Source organism: Balaenoptera physalus (genome assembly GCF_965194825.1).
Source record: "Balaenoptera physalus genome assembly, chromosome: 19".
Taxonomy (NCBI): Eukaryota; Metazoa; Chordata; class Mammalia; order Artiodactyla; family Balaenopteridae; genus Balaenoptera; species Balaenoptera physalus.
In genome coordinates, this window is record NC_138900.1 from 4,943,082 (window position 1) to 4,956,272 (window position 13,191).

Below are 13,191 nucleotides of genomic sequence, written 5' to 3' on the forward strand. Positions count from 1 at the left end.
GGGATGTGAGCCCTGAGTAAAGGTTTTGCCCATTCATAGCATTTGTGAGGTAATCTCCAGAATGAATTCTTTGGTGAATGACTTCCTTGTCTAAGGACTGGTCATACTAAACACACCTACCCGGTTTCTCTCCAGAATGATATTTTCAGTGAAGCCTAAGACGTGGACAGCTGCTAAAACCCTTGCTTGAAGTTCGTCATCAATGTGGATTACCTGACAGTAAGATAAGCTTCTAAGTACACTGACGGATTTTTTCACACTCATCATATTTGTCAGGCAGCTTTCCAATATGAAACTTCAGTGCACCTTAAGGTATGAATTTTCACTGAAGACTTTGAGAAATTCAATACACTTCTAGAGTTTCTGTCCAGTATAGATTATGTGATGGTGAGGCTTTGCCACACTCATGACATGTGCATAGTTTCTCTCCACTATGAATCTCCCATGAATTTAAAGTGTCAATTTTGTTTTGTTTTTTTTTAAGGATTTTTCAAAATTTTATTTATTTATTTATTTATTTATTTATTTATTTATTTATTTATTTATTTAAGGCTGCATTGGGTCTTCATTGCGGGGGCTACTCTTCGTTGTGGTGCGCAGGCTTCTCATTGCGGTGGCTTCTCTTGTTGCAGAGCATGGGCTCTAGGCGCACAGACTTCAGTAGTTGTGGCATGCGGGCTCAGTAGGTGTGGCTCGCGGGCTCTAGAGCACAGGCTCAGTAGTCGTGGCGCACGGGCTTAGTTGCTCCGCAGCATGTGGGATCTTCCCAGACCAGGGATTGCACCCATGTCTCCTGCATTGGCAGGCGGATTCTCAACCACTGTGCCACCAGGGAAGCCCAGAGTGTCAATTTTGAGTGAAGACCTTCCCACATATATCACGTTAATATGATTCCCCCTTTGTGTTTATTACCTGATATGTAGTGAGAGTTGAGATCTAAGTAAAGGTTTTTCAACAGTCTTTACTTTTGTAAGGTTTCGCTTTTGTATGAACACTCTGATGCTTTGCAAGGTATGCTTTTCGACTAAAGCAGCTGCCACACTCATTACACTTGTAAGGTTTCTCTCCAGTATGAATTCTCTGATGAATTACGAGATTTGAATTCCGATTGAAGACCTTGCCACACTCACTACATTTGTAAGGTTTCTCTCCAGTATGAACTCTCCGGTGAATTGCAAGGTATGAATTATAACTAAAGACTCTGCCACATATATCACATTTACATAATTTCTGTCCTGTATGGATTATCTGATGTCTCCTGAGGTTTGAGCTGTGATTAAAGATTTTGCCACAGTCTTTACATTGGTAAGGTTTCTCCCCAGTATGAATTCTCCGATGAACTGCAAGGTATGAATTTTGACCGAAGACTTTGCCACATACATCACATTTATATGGCTTATCTCCTGAATGGATGATCTGATGTTGTATGAGGTGTGAGCCAAAATAAAAGGTTTTGCCACACTCATTACATTTGTAGTGTTTCTCTCCAGTATGAATTATCTGATGACTGACAAGGGTTGATCTAATACTAAATACCTTACCACACTCATTACATTTGTAAGGTTTCTCTCCAGTATGAATTCTCTGATGACTTGCAAGGTTTCCTTTTTGACTAAAGGCCTTGCCGCACTCATTACATTTGTAAGGTTTCTCTCCAGTATGAATTCTGCGATGTTTTGCAAGGTATGAATTCTGACTAAAGACCTTGCCACATTCATTACATTTGTATGGTTTCTCTCCAGTATGAATTCTCTGATGAACTGCAAGGTATGAACTTTGACTAAACACTTTTTCACATACATCACATTTATATAAGTTCTCTTTTGTATGGACTATCTGATGTCCAGTGAGGTGCAAGCCATGATTAAGGGTTTTGCCACACTCGTTATATTTGTAAGATTTCTCTTCAGTATGAATTGTTTGATGAATTGCAAGGTCTGAATTTCGACTGAAGACTTTGCAACATACATCACAATTAAATATTTTCTCTTCTGTATGGATCAACTGATGCTGAGTGAGATTTAAGCCCCGATGAAAGGTTTTGCCACACTGATTACATTTGTAAGGGCTTTCCATGCATGCACTCTGGTCTTGTGTCAGTATTGAAGGATGCATAAAATCATTCTCATATGAATTAGAAATGGTGGTTTGGACAGTAGAAGTTCCTTGAAGTGGTGAAAATGAGGCACTAATGCTGATACTCTTGTCAGCTTGATTAAATTCATCAATTTTCTCTTCACTTTTGAAAATATGCAGTTCATCCTGAAAGCTTAATGCCAGCCTGTTTTCCATAGGCTTGATTCCTGCAATGCTTCTACCATGTCGATCTCTCTTATCAGTCAGCTTTTTGTTACGTTTTATAGGCATTCCTTTATAATTTCTTTCCTCATCTCTTGGCTGAGACTCAAAGTCATGTATATTTTCCTGGATTTCCCTGAGGTAAAAATGCTTGATTTTATTCCTTTCATGTCTTCCCAATATCAGTGTTTGGAATACTTCTGCTCTATCAGTGTTTGCATTTAGTTGTAATTTCTTGATCACATGTACGTGAGAGATATCTACAAGACATAAAGAACCATAAGTATCCTATTCATCCCAATTCATAAGTAAATAGTTCATGTTAAATACATATTACACCAATATTAGTACTTAACACAAAACAGAGTTATGAAAATTCCCAACCATGATATTAAAACGTTTACAAACACAAAAGGAATGATTCTTTACTAAAGATAAAGTGATCCGAGGTAATTCCACTTAAATTTAGGGCACCCAATTTTCAAACAACCTATGATAAAAACACTCACATTGGAAAAACTTCTGTTAGCTATCAAAGAAAGTGTATTTTTCAACCATGACACCAAAGCACATACCAATTAGCAGTAAACATACTGGTGCCTCGTAACTGAGGAGAAAAGAATATTATACTATACATATATTGTGCATACTTGTTAAATAGAAATGAATGCTAAAAAAACAGACAGTAAATAACTGTAACAGTAAATAATCCAAAACTAACTTATTCAATGAATAATCTCAAGGAGTGGCGGTTTCCAATTGGGAAACAAATATAGCTTAGAGAAAATGGTGAATATGATAAAACAGTATTTTAAAAAACAAAATGTTCTTCTAAAAATGTGTTGTAAAGCTATGTACCCAGGAAGAAGCATAAAACATTCTGAAAGACCACCTTCTGTACATGACAATTAAATATCAATAAATGAAATATTCTCCAGTTATATTAACAGCCATTAAATAGAACAACTCCCTACCTGTTCAGTGCCCTAAAATATCCAGTTCATTGGCTCCAAAATATATGTAATGAAGAGAGAGCAATTTGTGAATTTATTTAACTAGGTTCATGCAACAAATTGCAAAAGAAAGGCATACAATATATAAGGCAAAAAAAGGGACATCATAATAAACATGCCAGAATATTAATATATCTTTTTTATACAAAAGCCACTTTTGATTCATTAATATAAAAAATACACTATTTCTGGGAATTCCCTGGCAGTCCAGTGGTTAGAATTCAGCACTTTCACTGCCACGGGCCCAGGTTCCACTCCTGGTTGAGAAAGTAAGATCCCGCAAGCAGCGTGGTGTGGCCAAACAAACAAACAAACAAACCCCCCCCAAAACCCCCCCACTATTTCAAGCCGTCTAACATTACTAGTTTCTTTTGAAAGGCTTGAGGAAAATTATCAGAATTTTTTAAGTAAGGAAAGTGGAATCACAGGTTTATGTACATGACCCCAATTGACACAGAAAGTAGTGAGAACCATGATGTGAACCTTGACCAATAGACTGAGACAACATATTCTTAAACATGACCGCCCACCCAAGCAGTATAGATTACAAAATACTACAACAAATGTCAGGAGTTGAGAAAGAAAACTTCAAGGGAGATGCAGGAAGTGAGCTGGATAACTGCTAAGGTTATTCAGCCACCCCTCCTGGAAATGGTTTCTGAGCCATCACAGCTACACACAAAATGATTTAGGTTGTGTCATGAGACAGTTGTTCAATATATAAAGAGGCATTATTTTTACAGTGTGAGTGATGTGGAAGGTGGAGGGATGGGTGAAGGAGTGCTGTAGAAATTGGGAAGTTCAGGAGAATAACTTAAATGTGCTAGGAAATAACAATCTTTCCATCCACATCAAGGTGCCATGTAAGGAAAGGTCAGGACTGAGAAAGGGCCTGAGTGGAGCACAGAGTTTTTTAACCATGGGAATTATACTATGAGTATGGGAAGAACTGAAAGAGATTTAAACACTGTAGAAAGAAATTAACTTTAAATCTATTACACTATTTGCTATGCAAGGTATCAAATTCCAACAGCTGTATTTCCATGCACATATTCAATAAAAACATGTATAATATTCAAGGAGATGGTGCAATAATGTTCTTAGCAGAAAGCAGAAGGAAAAACCAGGAGAAGACCACCAGAAGGAGACGGATCAGTCTATTCTGTACACACACATGCAGAACAAAGTAATCAGATCAACACTACTGTAAAGTAGGGAGATCATGATTTCAGAATGAAGATCTCCTGGCTGGGTGAGCAGGGTTTGTATGGGGAAACAAAGATAGCAGAAAGCGTTTGAGAAAGCCTGAGCAATTTCAGGATAGGATCACAATAGTTAAGTAAGCAAAAAAAAGAAACAAATGTGACTAACTAAAATATCGATTACATAATATAATTTGGTATATAAAATGTTTATGTTAACACTCCTTGTTATTAAACATGACAGTGTTCTTTTAGCTGGCCTCTCTAAATACTGAAAATCATATCATTAAATTTCTTAACACAAACTCTGCAAAGAAAAACAAAACCGTGAGGAGTGATGTCAGCAGAACAGTAAACCACAGGCACTCATTAGAGCCATGAGGAAGCCAAGTTAAAAACAATAAACAAAAAAGAATTTGGGAAAACTCTACAAACCAGTAAAAAAAGTGGCAGCACCCAGGCAATTGCCTATCCTGAAAACACTAAACCGAAAAATGCAGGAAAGTTCATGACAATTTCCTGGCCTGCGACTCCCCACCTCCTTCTTACGTTGCATTGAGATTGAGCTGGAAGGAGCCTCCCAATTACCAGAGGTGTCCTCACGGGGAAACGCTAAAAACATGACAAAAACACTCAGTAAACTAGAAATAGGAAAAGATGACCTCAACATAGTAAAGGACATGTATTAAAAGCCCACAGCTAACATCATACTCAATGGGGAATGACTTAAAGCTTTTCCTCTAAGATCAAGAAAAAGACAAGGACACTTGCACTCAGTATTTCTAAAAAAAAATTACTGGAATTCCTAGCAAGTACACGTAGGTAGCAGAAAAAGACATAAAAACAACAATTCCAATAGCAAATAGAAGCAAAACTATCTCTTTTGACAAATGAAATGATCTGATAAGTAAAAAACCCTGGGGAATTCCCTGGTGGTCCAGTGGTTAGGAGTCCATGCTTCCTCTGCTGGGGGCCTGGGTTCGATCCCTGGTATGGGAACTAAGATCCCACAAGCCGTGCCACGCGGCAAAAAAATAAAAAATAAAAATAAATAAATAAAAATCTGTGAAGATTCTTAAAAAAAAAAATTGATAGAAATAATGAACTCAGAAAGATGACAATATATAAAATAGACAAACAAAAATCAATACTGTTTCTATACACTGACAATAAAAAAATCAAGAAGGAAATTCAGAAAACAATTCCATTTACAACACCATCAAAAAAATAAAGTACTTGGCAAAACTTTACAGAAGGGAAAGATATATGCACTATAAACTAAAAACACAGCTGAAAAATATTTGAAAAGACACAAATTAATGCAAAGATATCCCAAGTTCATGGATTAGAAGTAAATATTGTCAGTATGTAAATACTACCCTAAGTGATCAACAGATTCAATGCAATCCCTAATAAAATCCCAATAGTGTGTCTCGAAGAAACAGATAAATCCATCCTAAGATTCAAATGCAATCTCAAAAGACACTCAATAGCAAAACCAAGGTTGAAAAGAATGTAGTTGGAGGCTTCACAATTATTTCAAAATTCTTAGAAACCTAAACTAACCAAAGCAGTATGGTACTAGCATAAAGACAGAGAGAGACCAGTGGCATACAGCAGAGACATGAGAAATAAACTCTTGTGTATGTGGTCAAATGATGTTCCACAGGAATATCAGGACCACTCAATGAGGGAAGGGCAGTCCATTAAACAAAACAAAACGAATTATGGTTCAGATTGAAGGTATCACTCCACTTTATAAGTTCTCTGATTTAGATGTTTCAAAATTAGCTGTTGATGTAGAAAGAACAATAGCACACAGGTGACCCCAAAATGGTGTCAACAACAGTTTACACAACAGCCTCACAAATAGGAGGATGTGAACTTGGGCAATGTTATCCTGAGGAGAAATTCCTCTTCACCATTTACTGAGGGTGAAAGGGGATGGTCATAGTACATGTGAACACCACTATCACAGTGCCCTTGAGACAGGCTTTTGTGACATTGCTCAAAACCAGATAACAACCTGGAAAGATTTATCAGCCAGGCTCTGGTGATACTTTCTATTTCATATCATAGAATATGCAGACCACTTCACTATAGCTTTAAGTGGTGATTTTCTATATAGTAGGAAAATATTACAATATATGAGGGATACTATTCTCATTCAAAATTATCTGTCACCCAGTAAACCCACCCTATAGAAAGTCTACCAGAAGTTGTTGATTAACGAAGGGTGGATTATCACACCAAAGATTCTGGATAAAATTTCAGAGCCTAGTTCTATGTATTTCATAAACAAGTTTCAGAGGCAAAATCACACAAACTTAGGAGAGTATGAAATCAGGAAGAGAATACATTCCCAGACTAGGTAGAGCAGTACAGGAGTGAAAAAAATACGAGATATGTGCGTCAGACATCATAGAACCTTCAGATGGAACCACGTGCTCTAGCCACAGATGCCAAACTAAGAGCCTGAAAGACACATATATGCTCCTCAGTAGGACTGGGGATCAAAGAGGTGATCTCTCTGTCCACTGTCCTTAGTTTTCCTAAGTAATAATTACAGAAGATAGAATGCACCTCCCTGTTACACACAAGCCTGAAGAATGTGGCCAAAGCAGAACAGAAGAAATGCAGGGGGGATCTAAACAGGCAGACGGGGCTTGAGACAGCTCCATGCAGGTTATGAGGTGCCACATGGAATCAAAGAGCAGCCAGTGTCTCCCATCTTCTGATGAGGTCTCCTAAAAACATCCAATGGGGATGGAACCGGGAAAGGTTCCGGGATTGGAGCCTGAAGGCATCAGCTCTTATCTATGTGGACTGAGAACTGAGCATCCAATGGAATGAAGTTGAGAAGGAGAGATGAGGGGGCAAGAGGCCCCTTTGAAAAAGTCCACCTCATGCTCTGCTAAGTCAAGCAACAGGAGCTCACAGAAGCCAGATGGCAGAGTGTTGTAGATCGTGATAAAGACCTTGCCTCGGTCTCTGTAGGAGCTGCAGCACCACTGGAGGGTGAAAGAACACATTTCACATGCGGAAGGAAAGAGGGAAAAGTTACAGAGAAGAAAAATTTCCTCTGAGAGTTCAAATAACAAGTAAATTTTTGTATTCCCACAGAACTCTCTGATGAGGGGAAGGTCTCCAAACACTATTAATAATGAGGCTTCCCCTCGGCCCTTCTGAGATCTGACCTGTGTTCACACTTTGATACATCCCCAGAGGTATTCAGATCACTCTTCACAGCCCAGGGCTCTCTCTCTTGTTACAAAGTGGGTAAAATATTCAGATAAGAAACAGAAATTCCTCCACATAAGAGGAAGGAAACATGATTTGCTGTGGCTTTTCCAGAATCCTGGTCTCTTGCTCAACTGAAAATTGAGGTGACTACAGATGGAAACAGAAAAATATTTCGAAAAACTGACCTGCTCTTTACCTCCTGAATACACAGGGAACAGTATAATGTGCAGAAACGTAGCTCTTTTCCTAAAACTTCTAAATCAAATGCACAGGGGTAGGAAACAGGAAAATGGGTATATTAAAAGTTTCCCATTGAGCTTTACACATATGTAAGCTCTGGAACAACTCCTGATGTATCATGAAGTGGGCAGGTCATCACAGGAAAAGGTAGATTTAAACTCCTGATGCTGCATCCTAAAGCTTTCCATTTCTGAATCAACAAGGATTTCAGATCAGTCAAGCAAAACAGGGGCTCCCAGGAGGCACACAATGGAAAATGCAAAGATACTTAAGAGCAGATCCCAATTTCTGGAGGGAAGTTATCCTCACCCAGGGAGACCAGGTTCCTGTAGGTCTCCAACATCACGTCCCTGTACAAGGCCCTCTGACCAGGGTCCAGGCATTCCCACTCCTCCTGAGAGAATGTGATGGCCACATCCTTGAAGGTCAACTGTGCCTGAAAGGAAAACACATTTCACCAAGGGGCCATGAGGAGAATTCTTATTTTCACACAAAATGAGAAGAGGTGAAAAGATCAAGTTGAAGTATGTATTCTGACAGATCCATATAAAGATATCTGGGGAAATTATGGATCTCCAATTTTAATTTCTTATGCTTTTTCATAGAGATTATGATAACCTGTAATCAATGTGTATTTTTCATTTTTGTGGACAATACATGAAATACATATAAATAAAATTCAACAGTGAGTTCTCTATCCAGAAGTGTTAGATTATGTCTTACACACCGAGTGCTATTCAAAATCTAGATGAACTACACTATGAGTGGTGGCTTTAGAGATGACAAAGTCCACAGTGCTTTAAAAAAAAAAATCAAAATCTTAAATTACAATGACGATAATAACAGCAATGACTAAAGGTGTTTGAATACTTCACAGATGCTAAGCATTACTCTAAATGCTTTACAGATATGAACTTTTTAGTCAACATTGTAGCTCAGTAGAGAAAGATCTGTTCCCATCCTGCAGCGGAGAAAACTGTCAGAGACATTTGGAGAAACTCAACTTAGTTCAAGCTAAGAAATGATACAGCAAGCAGCTGAATTAAGGTGGATGCGGTCTTGAACTGAAGATAAAGAAGCAAAAACTGAAGTAACAGAAGAGCATTGGAAGCACATTGCCAGAGAATTCTCCCAGAAAACTTGAAAGAAGTTGAACAACATGAAAGGCAGTAAAAGGTCATCATAGATGTAGGCGCATGCGCGCGCGCGCACACACACATACAACATGTTAGTAATCTTTTTTTTTCTTTAATTTATTTATTTATTTTTGGCTGTGTTGGGTCTTCGTTTCTGTGCGAGGGCTTTCTCTAGTTGTGGCGAGCGGGGGCCACTCTTTCATCGCGGTGCGCAGGCCTCTCACTATCACGGCCTGTCTTGTTGCGGAGCACAGGTTCCAGGCGCGCAGGCTCAGTAGTTGTGGCTCACGGGCCTAGTTGCTCTGCGGCATGTGGGATCTTCCCAGACCAGGGCTCGAACCCGTGTCCCCAGCATTGGCAGTCGGATTCTCAACCACTGCGCCACCAGGGAAGCCCCATGTTAGTAATCTTACTAGTATTTGAACCATTAACAGGATAGTGTAGGAAAAATTCAAGGCCATGTAACATATTTTTGATGTAATTTCAACTGCAATGCAGTACATAGTTATAAAATTATGATGTCTTTTATCAAAACCATGGACTTGCACATCCATGATCTCATGGACACACATGTAAATGCACAAATAACTGAAATGAGAGAAGTTGTCTCTGGATATATTATTGCATGATTTTTTTCATCATCATTTTTATTTATGTGAATTTCAGCAACTTTGGAACAATGAAAAAGTATCAACTGTACTAAATGGTACTAACATGAAAAAAACAGGATCCTTTAACTGCAATGTCTGTTGAATACCCATACATAAATACAATTTAAACCACAAAATTGACATAGGTAGGTATTAACAAATGCAAAGCAGAGTTTATTTCTGTATTTCACACATAAAACACTGACTCAAAATTAGAAAAGTTATTACCATTATACACTAATTTAAAAGATTAAGAAAAAAATTATCACAATAGTAAGGTTAAAAACTACTTGGAGGATTAAATATCATGACTAAAAAGAATATGGAAAAAAGCATATTGTAATTAAGGAAGAATATTTCACCAAACGTCATGATTAGAAGGAAACTTGACGCATTCCCTCTGGAGTTACAGTGGAGTGAAGGGGGCTGGCCAGGGCTCCTGCCTTTCATCACTGTACAGAGTGCTTGAGCAGGGACCACTAGAGGAAGTAACAGGAGGAAAACAGAGGGCAAAAGACACACAGAGAGTGTGTCAGAGAGCTGGAACTGCAAACATTCACAAATCTAAGGACATAGAAATCTAAGAACAGAGAAAGGATGTGAAAAGACAGGCCAACCTAAAGACAGCAGGGGTGACTATATTACATCAGAAAAAATAAAGACAAAAACTGACACAAGAGACAAAGGATATTATATAATAAAACAGTCAATTCACCAGGAAGATATAACAATTATAAATATATATACATCTAACATTAGAGCTTGACCAAATACAAAGCAAACAACAGAGATAGACAACAGCAAAATGTCAGTATGAGACTTCAACACTCTAGTTTTATCTACACATGGAAACAACTTACAAGGAAAGAGAACTTGAACTACACTAAATAACAATTGTACCTAAAAGACATGTACAGAACACTCCACCCAACACCAAAAAACATCCTTCTCAAGCAAACATGAAACATTCTCCATGACAGACCACAAAACATCTTAGGCCACAAAACAAATCTTAACAAATTTAAGGAGACTGAGATCTAAAAAGTATCTTCTCTAACCACAATGAAACGAAACTTGAAATAGTGAACAGAGGGAAAACAGGAAAACCCCCAAAATGTACAAATTAAACAGCTGATTCTTAAAGAAGCGATGGCCCGGGCTTCCCTGGTGGCTCGGTGGTTAAGAATCCGCCTGCCAATACAGGGGACACAGGTTTGAGCCCTGGTCCGGGAAGATCCCACATGCCGCGGAGCAACTAAGCCCGTGCACCACAACTACAGAGCCCCAGCGCCACAACTACTGAAGCCCACGTGCCTAGAGCCCGTGCTCCACAACAAGAGAAGTCACCACAATGAGAAGCCCGCGCACCACAACAAAGAGTAGCCCCTGCTCACCACAACTATGGAAAGCCCACATGCAGCAATGAAGACCCAACACAGCCAAAAGTAAAATAAATAAATTTATTTTTTAAAGAAAGAAGCAATGGGTCAAAGAAGAAATCACAAGGAAATTGTAAAAATATCTGAAAGAAAATAAAAACACAATATACCAAAATTTATAACAGGCAGTCAAAACCATAGTAAAAGGGAAGTCTGCAATGCTAAATGCTTACAACAAAAAAGGGGAAAGATGCAAACCCTGTACTGCTGTTCAAGAATGTACTGAGAGTCCTAGCCAGAGCCATTAGACAAGAAAAAGAAATCAAAGTTATACAAATTGAAAAAGAAGTAAAATTACCTTTTTCTCTAGGTGACAAGGTTTTACATGTGCAAACCAAAAAGGCTCCATGAGAAAACTACCACCTCAAAAAACAACTTCAAGGACTTCCTGGTTGGTCCAGTGGTAAAGAATCCACCTTCCAAGGCAGGGGACTTGGGTTCAATCCCTGGTCAGGGAACTAAGATCCCATATGCCACAGGGCAACTAAGCCCGCGCGCCTCAACGAAAGAGCCCGTGTGCCGCAAACTACAGAGCCCACGCACTCTGGAACCCGTGTGCCACAACTAGAGAGAGAGAAAAAAAAAAACCCTGCACGCCACAACTAGAGAGAGAAGCCCATGCACCACAACGAAGAGCATGTGCCTCAACAAAAGACCCTGCATGCCACAATGAAAGATGCCGCACGCCTCAATGAAGATCCCAAGTGCCACAACACCTGACACAGCCAAAAAAACAAAACAAAACAAAACAAAACAAAACAAAACAAAGAAAAAACAACTTTGGAAAAATTGCAGCAGGGAATTCCACAGCAGTCCAGTGGTTAAGACTGTGCTTTCACTGCCATGGCCCTGGGTTCAAAACCTGGTGGGGGAATTAAGATCCCACAAACCGCAAGGCATGGCCAAAAAAAGAGAAAGGAAAAAAAAAATCAGCACACAAAACTCAGTTGCCTTGCTATACACAATGAACAAATTCAAAAGAAAGTTAGAAAACAATACTATTTACTATAGCATCAAGAGACAGACTAGGAAAAAATTACCCAAGGAGGTGAAAGACTTGCACACTGAAAACTACTAAATGTTGCTAAAAGAAATCCAAGGATATACAAATAAATAAAAAGACACCCTGTATTCACGAATTGGAAGAATTAATATTCTTAAAATGACTTTATTACTGAAAGTGTTCTACAGATTCAATGGAATCCCTGTCAAAATTTCAAAGGCAATTTTTGCAGTTAAAAAAAAAAAATCATACTAAAATTCATAGGGAATCTCAAGGGGCCCCAAACAGCCAAAATACTCTTGAAAAAGAAGATGGACATCATTTTCAGATTGCAAAACATATTACAAAGTAATCAAGATGATGTGGTACTGGTATAAGCACAGATACATAACCCAGTGGAAGAGATTAGAATACCAGAAATAATCCAGTGAATATATACAAAATGTACAGACAAGGGTGCAAAGACTACACAAAGGAGAAAGGACAGTCTCAATAACCAATGATGCTGAGCAACTATATACATACCAGCAAAAGAATGAAGATGGAACCTTACTTGCATCAAAGGTAAAAACTTCTGTATCACAGGATACAATCCACAGAGTGAAAAGACAACCTCTGAGGAATGGAGGTGATGAAAGTGATTTAAAGAATTTCCCACTGTCAGAGATTTAGGTTGATTTCATAGTTCAAACTCAAGAATGGAATAAAACATTCCCTGGTGATCCAATGGTTAGCGCTTGGCACGTTCACTGCAGTGGGCCGGGGTTCAATCCCTGGTCGGGGAACCAAGTTCCCACAAGCCTTTGTGGGGCGTGGCAAAAAAAAAAAAAAAAAGTTAAAAAGACAGAACAAATTACCTCTTATTGGTCTGTTTTCCAGATTTTACCAGATACTGTGCACATTAATGTCCAGCTTCTTTATCCTGCTTGACAGACAGCAGACAGTGCATCCTGATGGGGCCCTAAGC

General features: G+C 38.7%; 4 protein-coding genes across 4 annotated transcripts in view; 1 reads left to right on the top strand and 3 right to left on the bottom strand.

Annotated features, from left to right (window-relative positions):
- The window catches only part of LOC309648108 (uncharacterized protein), a 363,120-nt gene that overhangs the window by 278,081 nt on the left and 71,848 nt on the right, over positions 1–13,191 (top strand). The gene's annotated exons all lie outside the window — the stretch shown is intronic.
- The window catches only part of LOC309648227 (zinc finger protein 320-like), a 132,079-nt gene that overhangs the window by 88,386 nt on the left and 30,502 nt on the right, over positions 1–13,191 (bottom strand). The window lies entirely within an intron of this gene.
- LOC309648186 (uncharacterized protein) lies at positions 952–8,426 on the bottom strand (the record flags this gene model as incomplete). The annotated part of the gene is made up of 2 exons (XM_082436559.1): positions 8,306–8,426; positions 952–2,558 (listed from the first exon to the last, which is right to left on the bottom strand). The coding sequence occupies exons 1-2, from the start codon at positions 8,337–8,339 to the stop codon at positions 952–954; spliced, it is 1,641 nt and encodes a 546-aa protein (XP_082292685.1). The 5' UTR covers positions 8,340–8,426.
- Positions 8,325–13,191, bottom strand: part of LOC309648134 (zinc finger protein 610-like) — a 412,471-nt gene continuing 407,604 nt past the window's right edge. Inside the window, exon 5 of the transcript XR_014256487.1 lies at positions 8,325–8,432. The gene's annotated coding sequence lies outside the window, so the exon portion shown is untranslated. The remainder of the gene's footprint in view (positions 8,433–13,191) is intronic.